The sequence below is a fragment of the Rissa tridactyla genome, chromosome Z (genome assembly GCF_028500815.1).
Source record: "Rissa tridactyla isolate bRisTri1 chromosome Z, bRisTri1.patW.cur.20221130, whole genome shotgun sequence".
NCBI lineage: Eukaryota > Metazoa > Chordata > Aves > Charadriiformes > Laridae > Rissa > Rissa tridactyla.
The window spans coordinates 43919662-43936944 of NC_071497.1; the positions used below are offsets into that span (position 1 = coordinate 43919662).

At 43.6% G+C, this 17283-nt stretch overlaps 1 protein-coding gene across 1 annotated transcript in view; it reads left to right on the plus strand.

Annotated features, from left to right (window-relative positions):
* Positions 1-1443: 1443 nt before the first annotated feature.
* Positions 1444-17283, plus strand: part of FRMD3 (FERM domain containing 3) — a 139652-nt gene continuing 123812 nt past the window's right edge. The window contains exon 1 of the mRNA XM_054186736.1: positions 1444-1576. Coding sequence (XP_054042711.1) covers positions 1478-1576 — 99 coding nt within the window. The 5' untranslated portion in view covers positions 1444-1477. The remainder of the gene's footprint in view (positions 1577-17283) is intronic.

A 17283-nucleotide genomic window follows, 5' to 3' on the forward strand; every position in this document is an offset into this window, starting at 1 on the left:
ACTGGCTATTGAGGTGAATAATCTGTTTTAAGTACTTGCTGGTTTGCTTCACTATTCACCATGCAACTGGAAGCATTTATCATTTACAAGAAGCATATACTTATAGTTTTTCTTTTATGTTCCACATTAAAGGGCTTTGTATATTTATTAGCTGACGGCAGTGAGCATTATATACTTCTCATTTGTTTGTGGTTGTCTGTATTTCCTGCTGTTAGCAGCCCAGCAGAAAACCAAAGGAAGGGTTTCCAGGAGTAGCGGCGCACAGGCTTTTCCATTGCATTTTCAAAAGAACATTGCATTCACACAGAACTATTTTCAAAATATGGGTGTTTTTAGGGGATCAAAGACAACTAGGCAAAATGATTGAAATACACCTTGTGCACGGCTGCCAGTATTTTTTTTTCTTTATGTAGACTTTCAGTCACATCCCATTTTGCGCTGGCTGTTTTTCATTTCACACTGTCAAAGGAAGTGCTCCTTTTTCAACACAGTGCTGATCCCTGTTTCAAGGCTGGCCAACTTTACTGCTTGCTTCCTGGAAGGTTTTGCACAAATGTGTATAGCCTTCTGGGCTGGAGAAAGTAACAGTGAAGCCACTATTTTCTACATTTTCCATACTATTTGCTGTATTTTCTTTCCCACGTGCACAACAAAGGGGTTGAGACTGCTCCTCCGGAATGGACCACTCTTTTTCCCTGAGGAAACAAGTTTCCAAGACTTGCACTCTTACATGAAGTTGCATTATATTTTCTGCTGTTTCCTTAGAGCGCGCTCATCTTCTTTGGTAATTTTTATTTTTTCTATATATAGATATAAACCCCCACATTTATTTATTTATTTATTTATTTCACAGTGTCCCTCCTGCGTCGGGCCGTGTTGGGACACCCCGGAGACCCACGTTTGGGCGGGCAGGCAGCCTGGGGACCTCCCTCGCGCCGGCACCGAGGGGATGTCCGTGTGTCTGTCCCGTCCACCCCATCTCCCCCCCGCCCCACTTTGCGGGACAGCGGGGGCACTCCCACGCGAGTACCAGCGGCTCGGGAGCACCCAACAGCAGCCAAAGCCCGCCTGCATCGGGGCAGGCAAACAAGGCGCCCTGACCATTTCCCTCGGGGGGCTGCCTTTCCCCCCTCCCCATCCCGGCGCAGCGGAAGGGCGCAGGGAGCGGGCCGGCGGGAGGGGTGGTGGTGCAGGTGGGGGCGGCCATGCCGCGCCGTGCCGGGGGCGGGCGCAGGAGGATGCTGATGCCGGCGAGCGGGGCGCAGCCTGACGCAGCGGCGGCCCCAGCCGCGGAGGGCGGGCGGGCGGGCGGATGGCGGGCGGCGGCGGCAGCGGGGCGCCGCGGGGCTGAGGGGCGGCGCCGCCGCCGTGCCGCGCCGCGCCGTGCCGTGCCGTGCGGCGGTCGGCCGGGCGCCGCTGCAGGCTGGCCCCCTGCGGCTGCCTGCGGGGCGGCGGCGGCGGCGGGCGGGCTGCGGGGATGATCCGGTTCCGGAGCTCCAGCATCAGGTCGCTGAGCCCGGAGATGAAATGCACCGTGCGGCTGCTGGACGACTCCGAGATCTCCTGCCACATCCAGGTGCCGGCGGGGAGAGGGGCGGCGGCGGCGGCGGCGGGGCGGGCAGCGGTACCCCCGCTCCGGGGCTCGGGCGGCGGCGGAGCCGGTGGCAGGGCCCGGGGCGGCGGCGGCGGGTTCCCGCACGCCCCCCCGCTCCTCTGCGCGGGGCTCCGCGCACCTGCGGCGCGGGCGGCCGCGGCTTTTCCGCCGCCTCCCGGCGCTGCGCCACATCAGCCACGGCCACAGCGCGGCGCGGAGTCCGCCCGGCCGCCGCCGGAGCCGCGGGGTGCGCCGTGCTCCGGCAGCCCCGGCACGGCATCCCTCGCTGCGGCCGGACGCCCCCGGGGAGCGGTGGCCCGACCGGGCGACGGGGGAGACTCCGGCGGCGCCTTCCCCCGTCCCCGCGGGGCGGTAAGGGAGCGCCCCGGTGGGCGCTTGGTGCCGGGGAGGGGGCGTCGGGAGGAGACCGGCCGGCTCTGCGGGGCCGGGAAAGCCCTGGCTTGGGAGCCGGGCCCGCGGCGTGCGGTGCCGGGAAGCAGAGGTAGCGGGCAGAGTTCGCAATGAAACGCTGCTCCCCCTTCCTCCTAATTTAAGGCGAGAGATAACTTACGGAAGGATTTTCAGCAATAGTAGTCGTGCAGTTGGAAAGACCGCAACTTTGCTGTGGTCCCCGTTCCTAATTACATGGTGCCTTTTTATTCCTTCAAGTAATAGGGATAAGGAGGTAAAGAGTAAGGAATCCGTGAATTTCTGGTGGGAGCAGCAATGTTTGTAGTGGGTGCAAGCAGGGCTATTTTAGGTGCCCTAACAAGACCCAAACTCTGATGCATTATGGAAGTCTTATAGATTCTTAAACTGCAAGCATTACAAATCAAATTACTCTGTTTGAAATTTCCGTGGCACTCATAGAATCACTGAGATGATCTTGGCATCCAGGTCGGAAGATGCGAGTGGTCTTTTAGGAAGTTGTTTGTCACTCACAGTTGGTCTTTCTGTCTCTCTGGCAGTATGAAATATCCACAGCTTTAAATCAAGTCGGTGGTCTTGTACGTACAACTGTGGCTGAAAAAAATCAAGTGCCATGAGGTGCAAGCTGTGTTTTTGCTTGGACCAAATTCTGTTTTTTATTAGTTCCAAAGGAGCCATTTAATACTAGAATAGAATAGAATAGAATAGAATAGAATAGAATAGAATAGAATAGTTCAAGTTGGAAGAGAACTACAGCAGTTATCTCATCCAACTGCCTGACCAATCCAGGGCTGACCAAAAGTTAAAGAATATTATGAAGGTCATTGTCCAAATGCCTCTTTTCAAGACAATGGCACGCTTGGGGCATCGACCAACTCTCTGGGAAGCCTATTCCAGTGTTTGACCACTGTCTCAGTAAAGAAATACTTCCTGATGTCTAGTCTAAACCTCCCCTGGTGCAGCCTTGAACCATTCCCATGCATCCTATCACTGGATACTGGGGAGAAAAGATACCTCCCTCTCCATGTCCCCCCCTCAGGAAGCTGTAGAGAGCAAGGGGGTCACCCCTCAGCCTCCTTCTCTCCAAACTAGACAAACCCAGAGTCCACAGCCACTCCTCACAGGACATGCCTTCCAGCCCTTCCACCAGCTTTGTTGCCATCCTCTGGACACATTCAAGTACCTTCACATCCTTCTTAAATTGTGGGGCCCAGAACTGCACATAGTATTCAACTTGAGGCTGCACCAAGGCTGAATACAGTGGGACAATCCCCTCTTTTGACCTCCTGGTTATGCTGTGTTTGATGCTCCCCAGGATGCGGTTGCCCCTCTTGGCTGCCAGGGCACCCTGCTGACTCACATTGAGCCTGATGTCCACCAGCAGCCCCAGATCCCTTTCTGCAGGGCTGCTCTCCAGCCACTCCTCTCCCAGTCTGTATTTATGTACTAGTTACACTCAAACAGCATGTAGCCTGGACGTAATAGGAAATTACTGAAATGCCTTGTACCTATATCATTGTAGTGTTCTTGTTAATGAATAGCGTGGTTATGAGATCATAGCTTTAATAGGTAAGCAGCAGAATGGCCTTCAGATTCTTTTCTTGGAGCTGAATGCAAGCTTTGCATAACTTATTTGGCATCCTTCAACATTAGTCTCTTTAAACAATGATGAATTTGAGGTCAGAACCTGAGATGGTGTCATTATAGCTCTGTAGATTTATAGTGCTCAACAGATTTACATGTGCTAAGAGTATGCCCTTTGATGCCCACAGGGTAGAAAAAAACAGTCATTACTTTAGGTGTGACATTGTGCAAGGTGCAGTAATGAGCTCAGAACGTATCGCATTGTTGTGGCTCATTCCACTTGTAATGCATGCAGGGGAAAAGTGGTTTACACCACAGTTGAAAATTTAACTATTAAAATTTAACTATTACAGTTCTACAGGTAATCCTCAAAAATGGATTCTTTTTTAAACTCATCTAGAACTTGTTTTCCTGAGTCCACACACTGACTAAAAATATTTAAAATGTAGGAATAGGTGCTGTTTTTTTTTTCCATGGGGTATTTAGGTGCTGAAATTCTAAACATGTAAATGCAGATCCAAGTGTGAGGAACTACTTCGCTCTTGGTCACTTCAGCAGAAACACGCAATTAATGATGACATTTCATGGTTCTGACTTACCTGTCACTCTTTTCTGTGCCACATGCTTCGAACTGCTTAATCCTATCTATAGATAGCTACCCTTTACCTATCACTGCATATACAGAGGAGATATAATTTAGCTGTATAATTTGTTTATCCTCTTGTATGTGCATAGCTGTTAAGACATGAGACTAACAAATCCCAACCCATTTAACTTTTTGCCTTCAGCCTCTCGGTCAGATCTGTATTTGAACTTCATAATGTGGACAAAACTTGCAAGGAGCTTTCACAATGCTACAATTTTATTTTTGAATGGGAAAAACCCCCAAGTTGTGAATTAGTTGTATATATACATATAGATGCGTATTCAGCGGGACAGAACAGCCCAGATGATGTGCTGCTGGGTTAACAGCAGAGATGCTAGGGTTGTGCCAGCTGGAACATGTTGGACAGCTGTGTTTTGGTCATTAAGAGGATAAGAAAGCCTAATTCTACAGCACTGAGAAATGCCAACAGAGTCTCTTAAGGACAAGGGATACAGCGGAGAACGGTGATGACTGAAATTCTAGCTGTGCATTTTCATGGGGAGAGGAGAGGAGATATGCAGCTAGTCTGCAGGTGTTGTATATGTAGCTGATGATTTGCTGCATTTTTGTGCGCTAAGTTTTGCCAGATCCTACTTTTTCAAGTATATCTTTCTAGCAGTTGGCTTGCCCACATGGACTAGTATTGGCGGGCCCCAGTACCTCTTCAGTGCAGAGATGTCCGCTAGCTAAAATCTTTGTGGGTGCTCTGTAGATCTTCGGTGCTACAAAATCTGCAACCAGAATTGTGTGTTACTCAGCTAGAACATTGGGAGGTAGTGTTAGGAAAGGTAAGCAGGAGCAGATGTATTTAGATACATATGTGTAAATTTTTTTTTCCTCCCTGTGTCAATTTTGTAGTGTTTATGTAGGAAAATAAAATAAATTTTTACTGTTAGAGTTCTTTCAAGGCAGTGTTTCAGCAAGCCAACAGGCTAATAGAGCCCACTTTTGGAAATTACATTTTATAGCAAACAGACTAGTGACAGCATATGGGGTGGTGTGGGGAGAATCAGAGATGAATCATGCATTTGCAGACTCCAGCCAACTAGTTATTGAGCCGTGCAGCTGCCATGTAGGTCACCAAGTCGCTCAAGGCTAGGTTTGCAGCTCAAAGGTCGGGATTCAGCATGTCGTCCTCCTCATCTGAGAGACTTCGTGACTGCAAATTGGCTGAAGTGGTGACAGACACAGGACAGGGCTGGGGCCCAAGGGATGCACAACTAATTCTTGTGATGACATTTATTTTCCCATGTTTTTTTTGTTTGTGGAGCCTCTCTGGGACCCGTATGTCGGGCAGTCTTGCAGCCAACAGTAGGGTGAAGTTGTAATGGCACAGCTAAAACGGAGAGGTTACGAAAAACAGCCTGAAGGGCCAGTGGGCACTGTCCGCTCCCACGTGCGCGGCAGAGAGGTGACCTGCTTGTGCACGCTGCCCGACAAAGCACGAAATCAAGGCTTGAAAGAGGGCAGTGGGGGAAGTAGGTCTTCAAAACTATTGGAAATGCGTCTGGAGCAGCAGGAAGACCTCCTTTCTGGAGGTGCTAATGAGATACTTATTTTCTAAGTCATTGACATAACGAGCACTTTACTCCTGTTTCTGCAGGCTTCATGTGAAAACTTCACGCATCTAATTAACCTTTTAGTAACAATAGCCTAAACATCTTAAATAATAAGGATTTTTTTTTTCATGGCTTATTCTGTAAGATTACTTGTGCTTATTGCAGTTGTGAGCAGAGTTAATCATCAAGGTCTTGTTGTCATAGAGTTTTTGTTATTAAATATGTAAGTACACCTTGGGTTCAGTGGTGCCACTGGCATGCTTTAAATTAGGCATGGGCTTCAGTATACCTTGTTTAACTGAAGTGACTCTTGAGCACGCTACTGTTCCTTTAATTTTTAAAAAATATGAGTAAATATGCGTTAGTAACCATTATAACTCTAGAATTACTTGTCTATATGAGGTTAATACAAAATTAGAAGCTCACTCTCAAAACTGCTACATTTAATGTATTACTTTATTTTCAAATTAGTAAAAGTTTTACTTTGCTCTTTGAGCTTGTTCAGGTCCAGCTGTGCAAAACTGGGGGTAAGGTTGGCATGAATGAGGCTTTTCTCTCAGCTGGAGCTTATTGACAGTGGTAGTGAACTTTGCTATCTGTCTGTTTTTCTGTAAAAATATTGTATGACTGGATCTTCTTGTTCCTCAGCCCATATGTACAATTGTGTAGTAACGGGGCCTTTAAAATGACACAGGTTTTGCTTTGTATGAGCTTTCCCAAACAAAAATATGTATAGGTATCCCCCAAAATATCACCTGGCTACGCTACTGATTTTTTTTTGTGTGTATCTAAGTGATTATTTGATTGTCGTTTAAAAGAACAAACTTGAATTTCAGTGTGTGTCCAGCTTTTGAGCAAGGAGAAGACATAATTTCTAAAAACTGGCTTAGGAATCAGGAAGAAAACAAGCAGAGCAAAGCTTTGGTTTAATCGTGGTCTGTTCTTAGACCTTTTACCTTCTTTTGCATGAATAAAAATAAGGGTGACAAAATCCAAGAAGTCTCATTTCTTTCTGCTGCTGATTGTCAAATAGTGTAAGAAGGATGCCCTTGTGTCTTTTAAATCTTAATTCAGGAGCAGTTTTTGTGCAGTTTGAGTACTACTATCTGTAGTTTGGCTAATACTTTGCTAGCTTGACTTTTTTTTTTTCCTTTTAAATGGGACATACACTGTCCTGTCTAGTTGTTTTTGTAGCACATCATTGATGACTGGAAACCTACCTTGTTGCTTAATATTTTCTGCTTGGTCTGTGTCTTGCAGGCAGATGCTAAATTTAATAGAAATCTGTTAACCAAAGAGCTCTCTTTAAAATTCCCATCCCTCACTAAAGTGTAAAAAACAAAACAACATGCTGAAGCAGGCTGTGAGGTAGAAGAGCAGTGTCCGTGAATCTCACCGTGAAGATATGCTGAACATTGGCAATTTGGAGAAAAAATAAGTGGGGAAAGGGAAGGCAGCATGAGAAATGGAAAGAGCAGAGAGGCCAGAGATGAGAAGGCAACGGAGAACCATAGCTGTGGAAAGGGAAAGGTTAAGGGATTATGTAGGCAGCAGGCAGGAGATTTAGTGAATTTATATTTATCCTGTAAGCGATGTCAGAACCGTAACCAGCGAGCGCCTTGAGCTGCTGCGATGGTGCCGTAACGGTTCAAAATAGTAAGATGAGATAAGGAAGGGGAGGCAAGTTAGGGTGGGTTCTGTGCCGTGCTCTGTTGACACATTTTAGAAACCGTATATAAGGGCTTGTATTCCTAGCTTCGTGCTTGAGCCTCGAATTGTACAGTTACACCAGGTACTCTTGGCGAGAGATGAGAAGCCTCTCTAATTAAGCTAAGCCTATGGGTTAAAGCTACCTCTGTTGGCATTTCATGTGCTTGATTAAATTCGCAGTAATGTGTTTTCTTTTTAATAGCATTTATGGGTGTGCTCTTAGCTCCTTCCAGGGCTGAAAAGGAAACAAGGAATAGAAAGTGCTACTAGAAAGTTACTAGGGTGTTCTAGGTGTACTAGGGTGTTCTCATTTACAAATTAAGAAATTAATTGTCTTGACAGATTTTGGTAAGTGTGAAGCTCAGTGTTTGCTTCACATTCATTTCTATATCTGCGGTAGGGGAAAGGCATATATCTATATGTAATACTTATGTGTTGCTACCAGTTCACAAATTCTGTTGTTCTTTCTTGTTATTCTTAAGTGCAAATGCTTACAAAGTTGGCTTATGCAGGATTTTATCCAGTATCTACTAAACTGCAGCTGAACTGCTTTTGTGTTGGACAAATCTTATTAATGATGTTGAATTAGTTTTTTCCACACTTGCATGTTGTCCGATTAATGAACAAAATCTGTAAATTCTCTACCGTAAAGACGATGCTCTTGCCTTTCATTTTAACTCTGTATTTCCTGTGTGTTGCAATTGGCATCGTAATTTATGTTTCGATTGTTAGTAAACAAAGGCAAGCGAACTTAGATGTGTGCCTAAGGACTTGCCTGATCCGGGGTTGAAGATGAACATGTATTTGAGTAAATACCGACAGTGTAGATGATAAGTATTTCAATATACTGGTGAGGCCTGGTGCTGCAGTGTAGAGAAAAAAAAATATGAAAAATGCAGGTATCCTTAGATAAAGTTAGCTAGTTAATGAGGACAAGCTGAAAGGATAGTTACTGATTTAAAATATGAGTATAATCTTTTCACTTATACCCAGCTTTCATTTTTCTTACAGCTTTGAATAAAATTTTTTACATTCTTTATTGTCGTGCATGTTTGGACACCGGCTGAACAGTAGGGGTGGAGCTGTAGTAACAATAAAAGGCAACTGGAGAATCGATAATACAATGCAGCACAGCTTAGATCTCCAAACTGCAGATCGCCGGTTTGATCCCATGAGGTGGGCGGTGGCTCCTGTGAGATACAGGGTGCTTTTGGCTTGCAGGAACTTCATACACCCTTCCGTTTGGAAAGGGCTTCTGGCACCCCATGAGGATTCGTCTTCTTGCGCCTGGAGATGTGGCCCCTGGTCTAGGCATCTTCAGTGCATTGATACAAATCTAATATAGGAGGCAGCTGAGAAGCAATTATTTGGCAGATTTAATTGGGCTAAGATTAGAGCCAAAATGGATCATTGGTGAGGAAGTACTCTTTTTTCACTTTTTGGTTGTATTTGCCTCGATCGACTTTTCTGTATAGGTCAGGAATGATTTAATGACGTATATCAGTGCTCCTGAAATTACCTTTAACAAAAGAAGAGATTAGTGCCTTTTCTATGGGAAGGTGAAATGGGGAGTCTGGATTTTGCCTGTATGGTTGTTGCTGATGCCCTTAAACTGGCAATATATTGAAAACTCAAGGTTTAAACACTTCGGTTAAAGAATGGGAGAAATGGCAGCTGATTTTTCTCTTCTCCCTCAAAAAAAGCAGGTGGGTTGGGAGGACTGGAGAGTAATTCTTTCGTCGGTAAAGTGCTTGTTTTCTGTAGCACAGGTCTCTGTCCTTCTGAGTATTTTGGCTCATTAAATCAAACGTCCTGAAAACGGCTTTCTGCGTGTTCTTCTTATTCTTGCCCTCTTTTTGCGCTCTCCCTCCACTGCCCGGTGCAGATAATGTCAACCTGTTGGCAAGGTTTGTCATATCCAGACAATCTTTCTCTCCTTTTCCTGTTACAGTCAAGCTGTCACCAGATGACTTCTGCTGTGTCTTTACCTGCTGCATGTGGAAAATATCTCCTCATAGCTCTTCCTTCAGCTGAGGCTGCTTGTCTGTTCCTTCGTTCTTTGTTTGTTTAAATACAGCCTCATTTCCCTCCCTAGCCTTGCCGTCTCAGAGACCCTTTCTAGACCTTACAAATCATCTTTTTTTTCCTATCGGATTATCTTGTTCTCACTCTGTTTTAATTCCTTGTCTGACAGTGAAAACACAACCGTAATAATTCAGCAGTAATTAAAGTACTACTAAATCTTTTTCTTTCTGGCATTAAACTAAAAAAAAATAAAAAGAAAGCTCTAACCACTCTTTTTTTTTCCTTTGCTCCTCTGCTGTCAGTTTATTTTATCCTTTCCAGCTACAGGCATACAGTTCATAAAAGCATTCACGTTTTTCTCCTTTCGGGGTTTAACACAATGCTTTTGATGGAGGTGTGTTGATAATCCGCTCTTGCCATTTGAATATGCTGTCAAGATAGATGCTGTTCTCCAGCTCACGGTTAGTTACGGCAGTAGTAGGCCAAGTGTGAACAGTAACCATCCTATTCGTGGTCACTGTTCATGGAAGTTACTGAGAAACTCGATTAAGGAGGACCCAGGGATGAAGCATGAACATTGATACTCTAGTACACTGTTACATTTAGAGGAAGAATTTCCCCTGACTGAAGGTAATGCTGGAAACTTGAGTTAAAATGGACCATACCAATCTGTGTAAGGTCGAGTATACGTATAACATTTCTCAGCCGAAATGAGAAGCTATGGGCTATATACCATGAGCCCTTTTTCACCAGAAAGGTTCGCAAACAGAAATAACTCCTGCAATAATTGGAAATCTGGCCATTCCAGATAGTTACAGTAAGAAATGTAGGTATTAAGTGGCTGCAAAATGATTGCTCTTTAAAGGCTTCCTTTGTTAAATGAGTCAACATCTTCATTAAAAACACTTGTTATTTTTCCCTTGTTTGCTTAAACCCCAGGAAGAAGTAAACAATCTGGATTGAAGACATGCTTTGCTCCCTGCAAACATTATTATCTCAGAATGAAATCTTCCCCAAAAGCTACCCTCTTTGGAAGACAATTGTGCTTTAAAAAAAAAACGAAACAAATCAAGATTTGCACCAGGCCATTTTTTGTCCTGATGTTGTAATACGTAAATTTACCATAATAGGGCACATATTGCAAAGGTAACTTGGGGTATTTCTGACAACAGTCTGTAAAACTTTCTTCATACAGTCAGTCTGTATGCCTGCTTCTTTTGATCTTGCACGTAACTGCAATAGAAGCAAAAAAAGAAGTGGGATTGCAAAGCGAAAACAAACAAACAATCCCCTCTTCCCCCTAAACCCAAACAGTATCAGGAGAATGTACAACAGGACTTAATAATTTATTAAATATACAGAGACAAAAAATCGGTCACAAACAGTTTCAAGTTAATGGTGAAATCCTGTGGAAATTGATGCATAAAAGTTCAGACTGTAATGGTGTATTTGTATTGTCTCCGGGCACGGAGGCTAGTGAACCCTTTTTGTCTCCAAAACAGAGTGTCTGCGTGTGAAATGCCTTTTGGGAATGGTTCCTGGACCCCTTCTATCTGCCAGGCGATGCCTGGGAACTGGTCGGCAAGAATGCTAATTGGCACGGACCGGATGTTTGTCAGGCAATGCCCTAACAGTTTGCTAGCATGGGTGGTGGATTTCAACAACCCAAAATACTTGGAGGCTTTTAGTAGTTTTAGTATTTATTATTTAGTTTTAGTATTGATGCAAATAAAAATAAATAAATAAATATGCACGCAATCTATACTAAGGATGTATTTTATAGTTCTGATACCAAAACATGTGAAATGGTAACTGTTCATAACACTGTCCTTAAACGGAAAATCTGAAGTATTGTGTGGAGCATATTAAACAGTTGGTGGTAGTTAAACTAGGAGTAGCATGGATTTTAGTACGTGCTTACAAAATAGCTGTGTTTAGGATCTGTGGCTGTAATCTTGGATTTGAACCTGTAATCTCTTCTGGGATGACAGAGTCTTCATTTTTTTTTTTTTTTGAATGCTCTTAGCATCAGAGTCTAATGCATAAGTACGCTGCGGCATCAGGACATCAGTTGGTGGTGTGTTTTTGTTTTTATTTTTAGAGACACAAACTCCAAGCCCTGTAGTGGAGTGAGAAATTAGATGTCATTATTTCTTTGAACACTAATTGCAAAAATGTAGATGAGATGCTCTATGGAGTGCTGTGCATGCCACCAAGATGCTACAGAACATACTTTTAATCCTATTTCTTTAGGGTTTTCAGAGTAAAAGACAACCGATTCTTCACTTTCACTCCCTTACTTTAAAATTGCGTAACAAAGATAATCCTTTACAGTCAGAGTGGTGATTGCTCTTGGTTAGATGGGACAGTTACCCGGGGTGCGAGTTGAACGCTGAAGCTATGCCGTGCCAGCCTGAATTTAGGTGACTTGAAGGATTTATCTCGAGACGTTCAGTGTGCCAATAGGTGGAGTGCAGCAAGCACACTGGCCCCGCTTGCCCCTGCTCTGTGTGAATTTCCTTTAGCTCCATCCTGGGAAAAGGAAGGAAACAGCACAGGCTTTTACAGACGGTGCCGTGAGTGATTCAGCGTGCAGACTCAGCTGTTCACATGAAAATCGCTCCAGCAGCTTGCGGTGCCCCTGCCAGTTGCTAGGTGCAGATCTAGGGAGGCTTTTTCTGTTTTGACTGGAGAATCCACTCGCGTTGCCAGGATTTCCGGATTAGTTTTCTCGTACAGTCTGGCAGTTGGTACTTTACAGCCACCAGAATGGAGAAGACTTGAGCAGGAATCGTCAGTCCCCAAGCTGCACGATGCTGCTGGCTTGTGGGCATTAAAGCAAAAAGAGTGGCACATCTAAGTGGAAAATGAAAAATACACAGGTTCAGGACAATTTTGGTTATTTTTTTCTGTGTGGGCTACACGCACCAAATGAGTAGCAATTTTCATCCTGACCCTTTCTTTAGCGTCAGAGGCTGGTTTGTAACTTGCACAGAGGAGTTTGTGGTGTACTTCCTGGGAAAACATAGTAAGGGAATGCTTAATTCATGTTGTGATGATGAGACCACGTGAAGTAATTCGTGTAGTTGGCCTGAGTTTTAATGGCGGTAAAGAGGGGAAAAATACAACTGTAGAAGAAGAAATTCCAGGAGCTGGATGCTGGTATGTGTGGGGAAGAGAGCAAGACTCCGGTTGTGTAGAGATTTCAGCAGTTACGTGGTACATTACAGAGAAGATGGCAGCATTGATCACACCCTTCCAGTGTTTGCACCCATTTTTTGTTCTGTTTTGTTTTTCTGTTATTTAGAAACTCTTTTCCAGGGAAAGAATTCATAGTTCATAAAACTATGATCCCAACCACTAAGGTAATATTCACTTCTTTAATCTCTTTCCCTCCTTATTTTTCACTTCACATTTGCTTTAAGGTGTCAAGAGGTGAGCTCTGTTGCAGTTTGGTTTGTGTAAATAACTTGTCATCTACATGCTCTATTAGAGGCATGTACCAAGAACCACGAGGGATTGTGTTGGATTGGGTCAGGAGGGGAAATACGAGTTGTAATTCTCTCTGCAGACCCCTTGAGTTTGATTTCTGCTCCTGCTTTTCAGCAGCCCTTAGCTTACTTCCTTCTTCATCGTGGATGAATATTTCAATACCGTACCTAAACTCAGACTCCTACAATACCGTTCTGAGGCCATTGTCTGACTCTCCAGTTGCATCTATTTTTCATTAACCTTTTCTTCACACCTCCAGTTTCTAGTCCTTTTCACAGTGCTTGTATTCATGGCACCTCTAAGTTAGGATTTCTAAGGGTTTTTTTGGAAGTGAGGCAACACACTGTTGGATACACAACAGAAATCTAGGTCTATTGATAAACATAATTCCCTGGTTTGCTGATTCCTGTAATTATTTCACAGAGAACGTTCAAAGAATTGTTACAGATTCATGCTAATCATTGCTTACTTTTGTCTCATTGGCTTTTTTTCCCACTCAAGGTGCTTTTTTTGATCATGATTTTGATGATGATGATCTGGAGTTAGTCTTTGGACAGTGATTACTAGAAGTACTGGTTTTTGAAGTTGCATGCTATATTTTTCTTTTTCTTTTTTTTGGTAATCTTTTGCAGTTTACTGGCTCAGCGAAATATCTTGACTCACTTGTTACATTTTTGTTTTTCTTGGTAATATACTGACTGCACAGGGTAATGTGTATATCTGTGTGTTTGTATACAGCCTGTAACTTACCTGTAACGGTCTGTATAGTTGGAAGGCTTTTACAGTATCCTAATTGTTTGTATGTCTTTGTTTTGCTAACTGCAATTTATAGTGATCAGATTTTATAACAACCAGGTTGTACCTTAGTAACTTCAGTTTCTTCACCTTCTTGCTCATTAACTAATTTATTCTTACCAATTTAATTTTCTTTCATCGATTTTAAAATCAGAAAAATCTTTATTTTCATGGTCTGCTAGGCTGACCCCTCTCAACTCATATTACATTTTTTTCTCTCCTTCTCAAAACCTTAATGGAATTTACGTATTTTTAAATTGAGATCCAGCATTTTCAGTCTTTATAGTGTAGACTTTTGCCCATTCTTTACAGTTGCACTGTTATGTGAAATCCTCCATGATACTGGGGTGGTTCAGGAATAATGGAAATGTTTCTGTGTCCTGCAAGGGTTTTCATATAGCATGAGGAAACAAATAATTTTTGAAAACTAAACCTCCCTTCCTCCCTAGTTGAATTTCCTGTTAAACCTCTTAGCACCGCTAACATACTCTTCTGTATGAATATTCACATCTTTTAATTTTTTGTTGTGCTAGAATTTATTTAGACATCCTGTCTTGTTTACAGGACATGATACATAGTTTTTTGTCATGAGGTGATAAATAGTTCAGTGGATATCTTGTGTCCTGGAAAAAAAGACACAAACTGAATGTTTTTGTATTCATAGCGGCAACATCTGTCTTTTTATAGTTCTTTTTGACTCTGTGAATATTTATGCTCTTGTTGCTTTGTGATCAGAGCTGTCATTGTAATCCAAAACCAGCAAGAGAGTTGTATTTCTTTTTCAGTTTTTCCATATATAGCTGGTATTCTGAGGATGGAAAAGCTTCCGTTGCATTTAATGCGTTTCCATTAACTTGCTTTTAAGAGCTCTGGCTAGCTGTATCTTTTATTGATTAGGAAATAAAAGGGAAGATGCAGATGTGGATTTAGGTGGCTTCCCTTCTTTCTTCTTCTCCCCACCATCCACAGGTGGAGCTTTTGGTCATTTTGAGGTCACTGGTTTCTAGTAGTGATTTTGGTGCCCTCCTTTGGCTTTGCCAGGCTGAACTTTGGTGGTACTCCAGGAAGGGTGAAAACTCTGCCAGGTGTTGGCAGGTGTGGCCCAAGAGGTAATATATTTTTTTCTGATGTCCAGGTTGCTAGTTACACCTGTTTAGTCCTCGCGCCTCTCCCACCCCACACTGACCTCTGTGGTTCTCTTGCTGCCTGTCTCAGTATTACTCGTGTTATTTGTATTACCCTTTTTCTCTATGAAGCAAACCTCTTTGCTTTCAGGCTTGGCCGCACAGGTAATCTCTTGAAGAGGGAACTTCTTTTTTTCTGTTCCCTGCATCAAAGTGGGTTTCCCCCCAACCCGCCCCGCTCGCCCTCCCCTCTCCCCCCCCCCCCCAGTTTCTGTTTTTTTAAAGAACAAGCAGGTAGGCACAGTGACATGTAAATCCTTTTTGAAATTCCTAATTCGCTGGCTTGACAGTACTCAGAGAAGACAAGAAGCGCTATGTTTATGGTGAACCTGCAGAGCTGGTTTGTGCCCTACATAATGTTTGGCACTTCTCTGAGAGATACAGAAAGAATTGCATTTTCCAGCCTTTCTCTGCCTCCTCTCTCTCCAGAGGATTCACTGCTTACGCAGAAACCAAAACGTGTGCTGGAGGAGGATTCTGAGTGTTTTATCCTGCAGGCTGAATGGTGAAGAAAGGTTATGAATCCAGGGGGGAGCCGGTTTAACAAATTCTGTTTTCCTGTTGTGTCGATACAGATTTGATATTGCTTTGTAATTAAAATTGGATCTGCTTCTACAGAATGTTGTTTTTCTCATTTTGAACTATGTAGCCTTTCCCATGCATTCCTGAAATAGAACAGCTAAATGTATGCTTAAAAAAGGAGGGAAATAAAAGGGAAAGCGCTGTCCTCCCAAAGGTGCACTGGGATTCCTGTAGCAGTATTTCTTTGCAGAAATATCATGAGTTGAGTTTTCTTGCCGAGAGGGGGCTTTCTGCTTTATGAACAAGACAATTGTATATTTCTGTTCAAAGTAAACATCATTCTGACACGTTTCATGACCGCGAGATATTTTATGCACTCACTGGAATAAACAGCACACAGGGCTGTCTCAGGCACTTAGTCAGTGGATAATGTTGTGCCTGCTTTTACACATCTTTCAGCTAAATCAGAGATCAAAACCAAACTCCAGCACTTGAGGGCATGTGGGGAGGATTTTTGACACTCTGGAGGAAAGTGAGTCTGTAAAGCCTTAATGATTACTCCTTCATCTATGCAGATTAGCTTTAACTGGTGCCAGAGCTGCTGTAATATTGATGACATCCCTCACCTTTTTAATGGCCCAAATGTAACAGAGCATATGCTGGTAGTCTAATTTTGTTCTTTATGTAAGGACACCACAAATGGTGAAGACTGCATACAAGGATGTGAACTATGACTACAAATTTGGCATGTAACATGTTTTCTGTTAAGTGAATGAAACGTGTTTAAAAGCCTGATTTTTGTGCACTGGGTACGTCCCAGGGCTTAGCTGGCATGAGAAATTTTATTATGCAAATTCTGGAACACTTCCCTGATCATGAGGCAATTAATAAAATGTTGCAAGATGTAATGATAAAGTCATATGTTGAGCAACTGCCTTTATCCCCAAGAAAGTATGAGGGTGCATGGAGGTAAAAATCGCCTGTCGCTTTCCATCCCTCTTGGTCTGTGTGGTTTGGGTTTTGGGTGAAGTGTTTGGCAGTTAGAGCACAGCAGTAGTTGGTGAAAAATTAAACAGAGGTAATACGAATGTTTTACAGCCAGATTGAGGAGTAGTGGAGTTCAGGTTTACTGGTTTACAGTATGGGATCAAAAATGCCTGAAGTGGGGCTGCGATGACCCACGGTTAGTCGGGGCTGGCTGATGTGGACCAGTCCCTCAGAGAAGCAGGAGATGCTTTCCATGGCTTTTTGTGGTCGTAGTGGGACCATTCATCCTCAAATGCCTATTTATAGTGTTCCTGTGGGGCACACTGAGAGGTGTATATCTGGATTTTAAGGATAAAAGATGCTCTTGGGAGAGAGGCTGTAATGGAAGCTGTTTAATTCGGAGCACTTTATGAGTTCTACAGGAGTGACTGCAAAATTCCCAAATCTGGGATAGAAACAGCAAGGCTCTGCCCTTTGTACGTGTAAATACATTAACGTGGGAATATTTTCCGTGAGATTCATAAGAAGTACTGAGTTCCTCAGGTGACTGCGTGGGATGGAGTGTCTTGCACTGAACTGGAGCTTGCCTGCTGCAGAGCTTGTGAATGAGAATGTGCTCTGCTACATGTAGTGTGGAAAAACGAATTATCATTCATATTCATTTTCTGCTTCCTGAGCCTCTCTCGCTTTAAAGAGAGAGGAGATGGAGCTTGTGTTGATCACGGCGTCGCTGTGACACTCTTCCCAGGTTTGCAG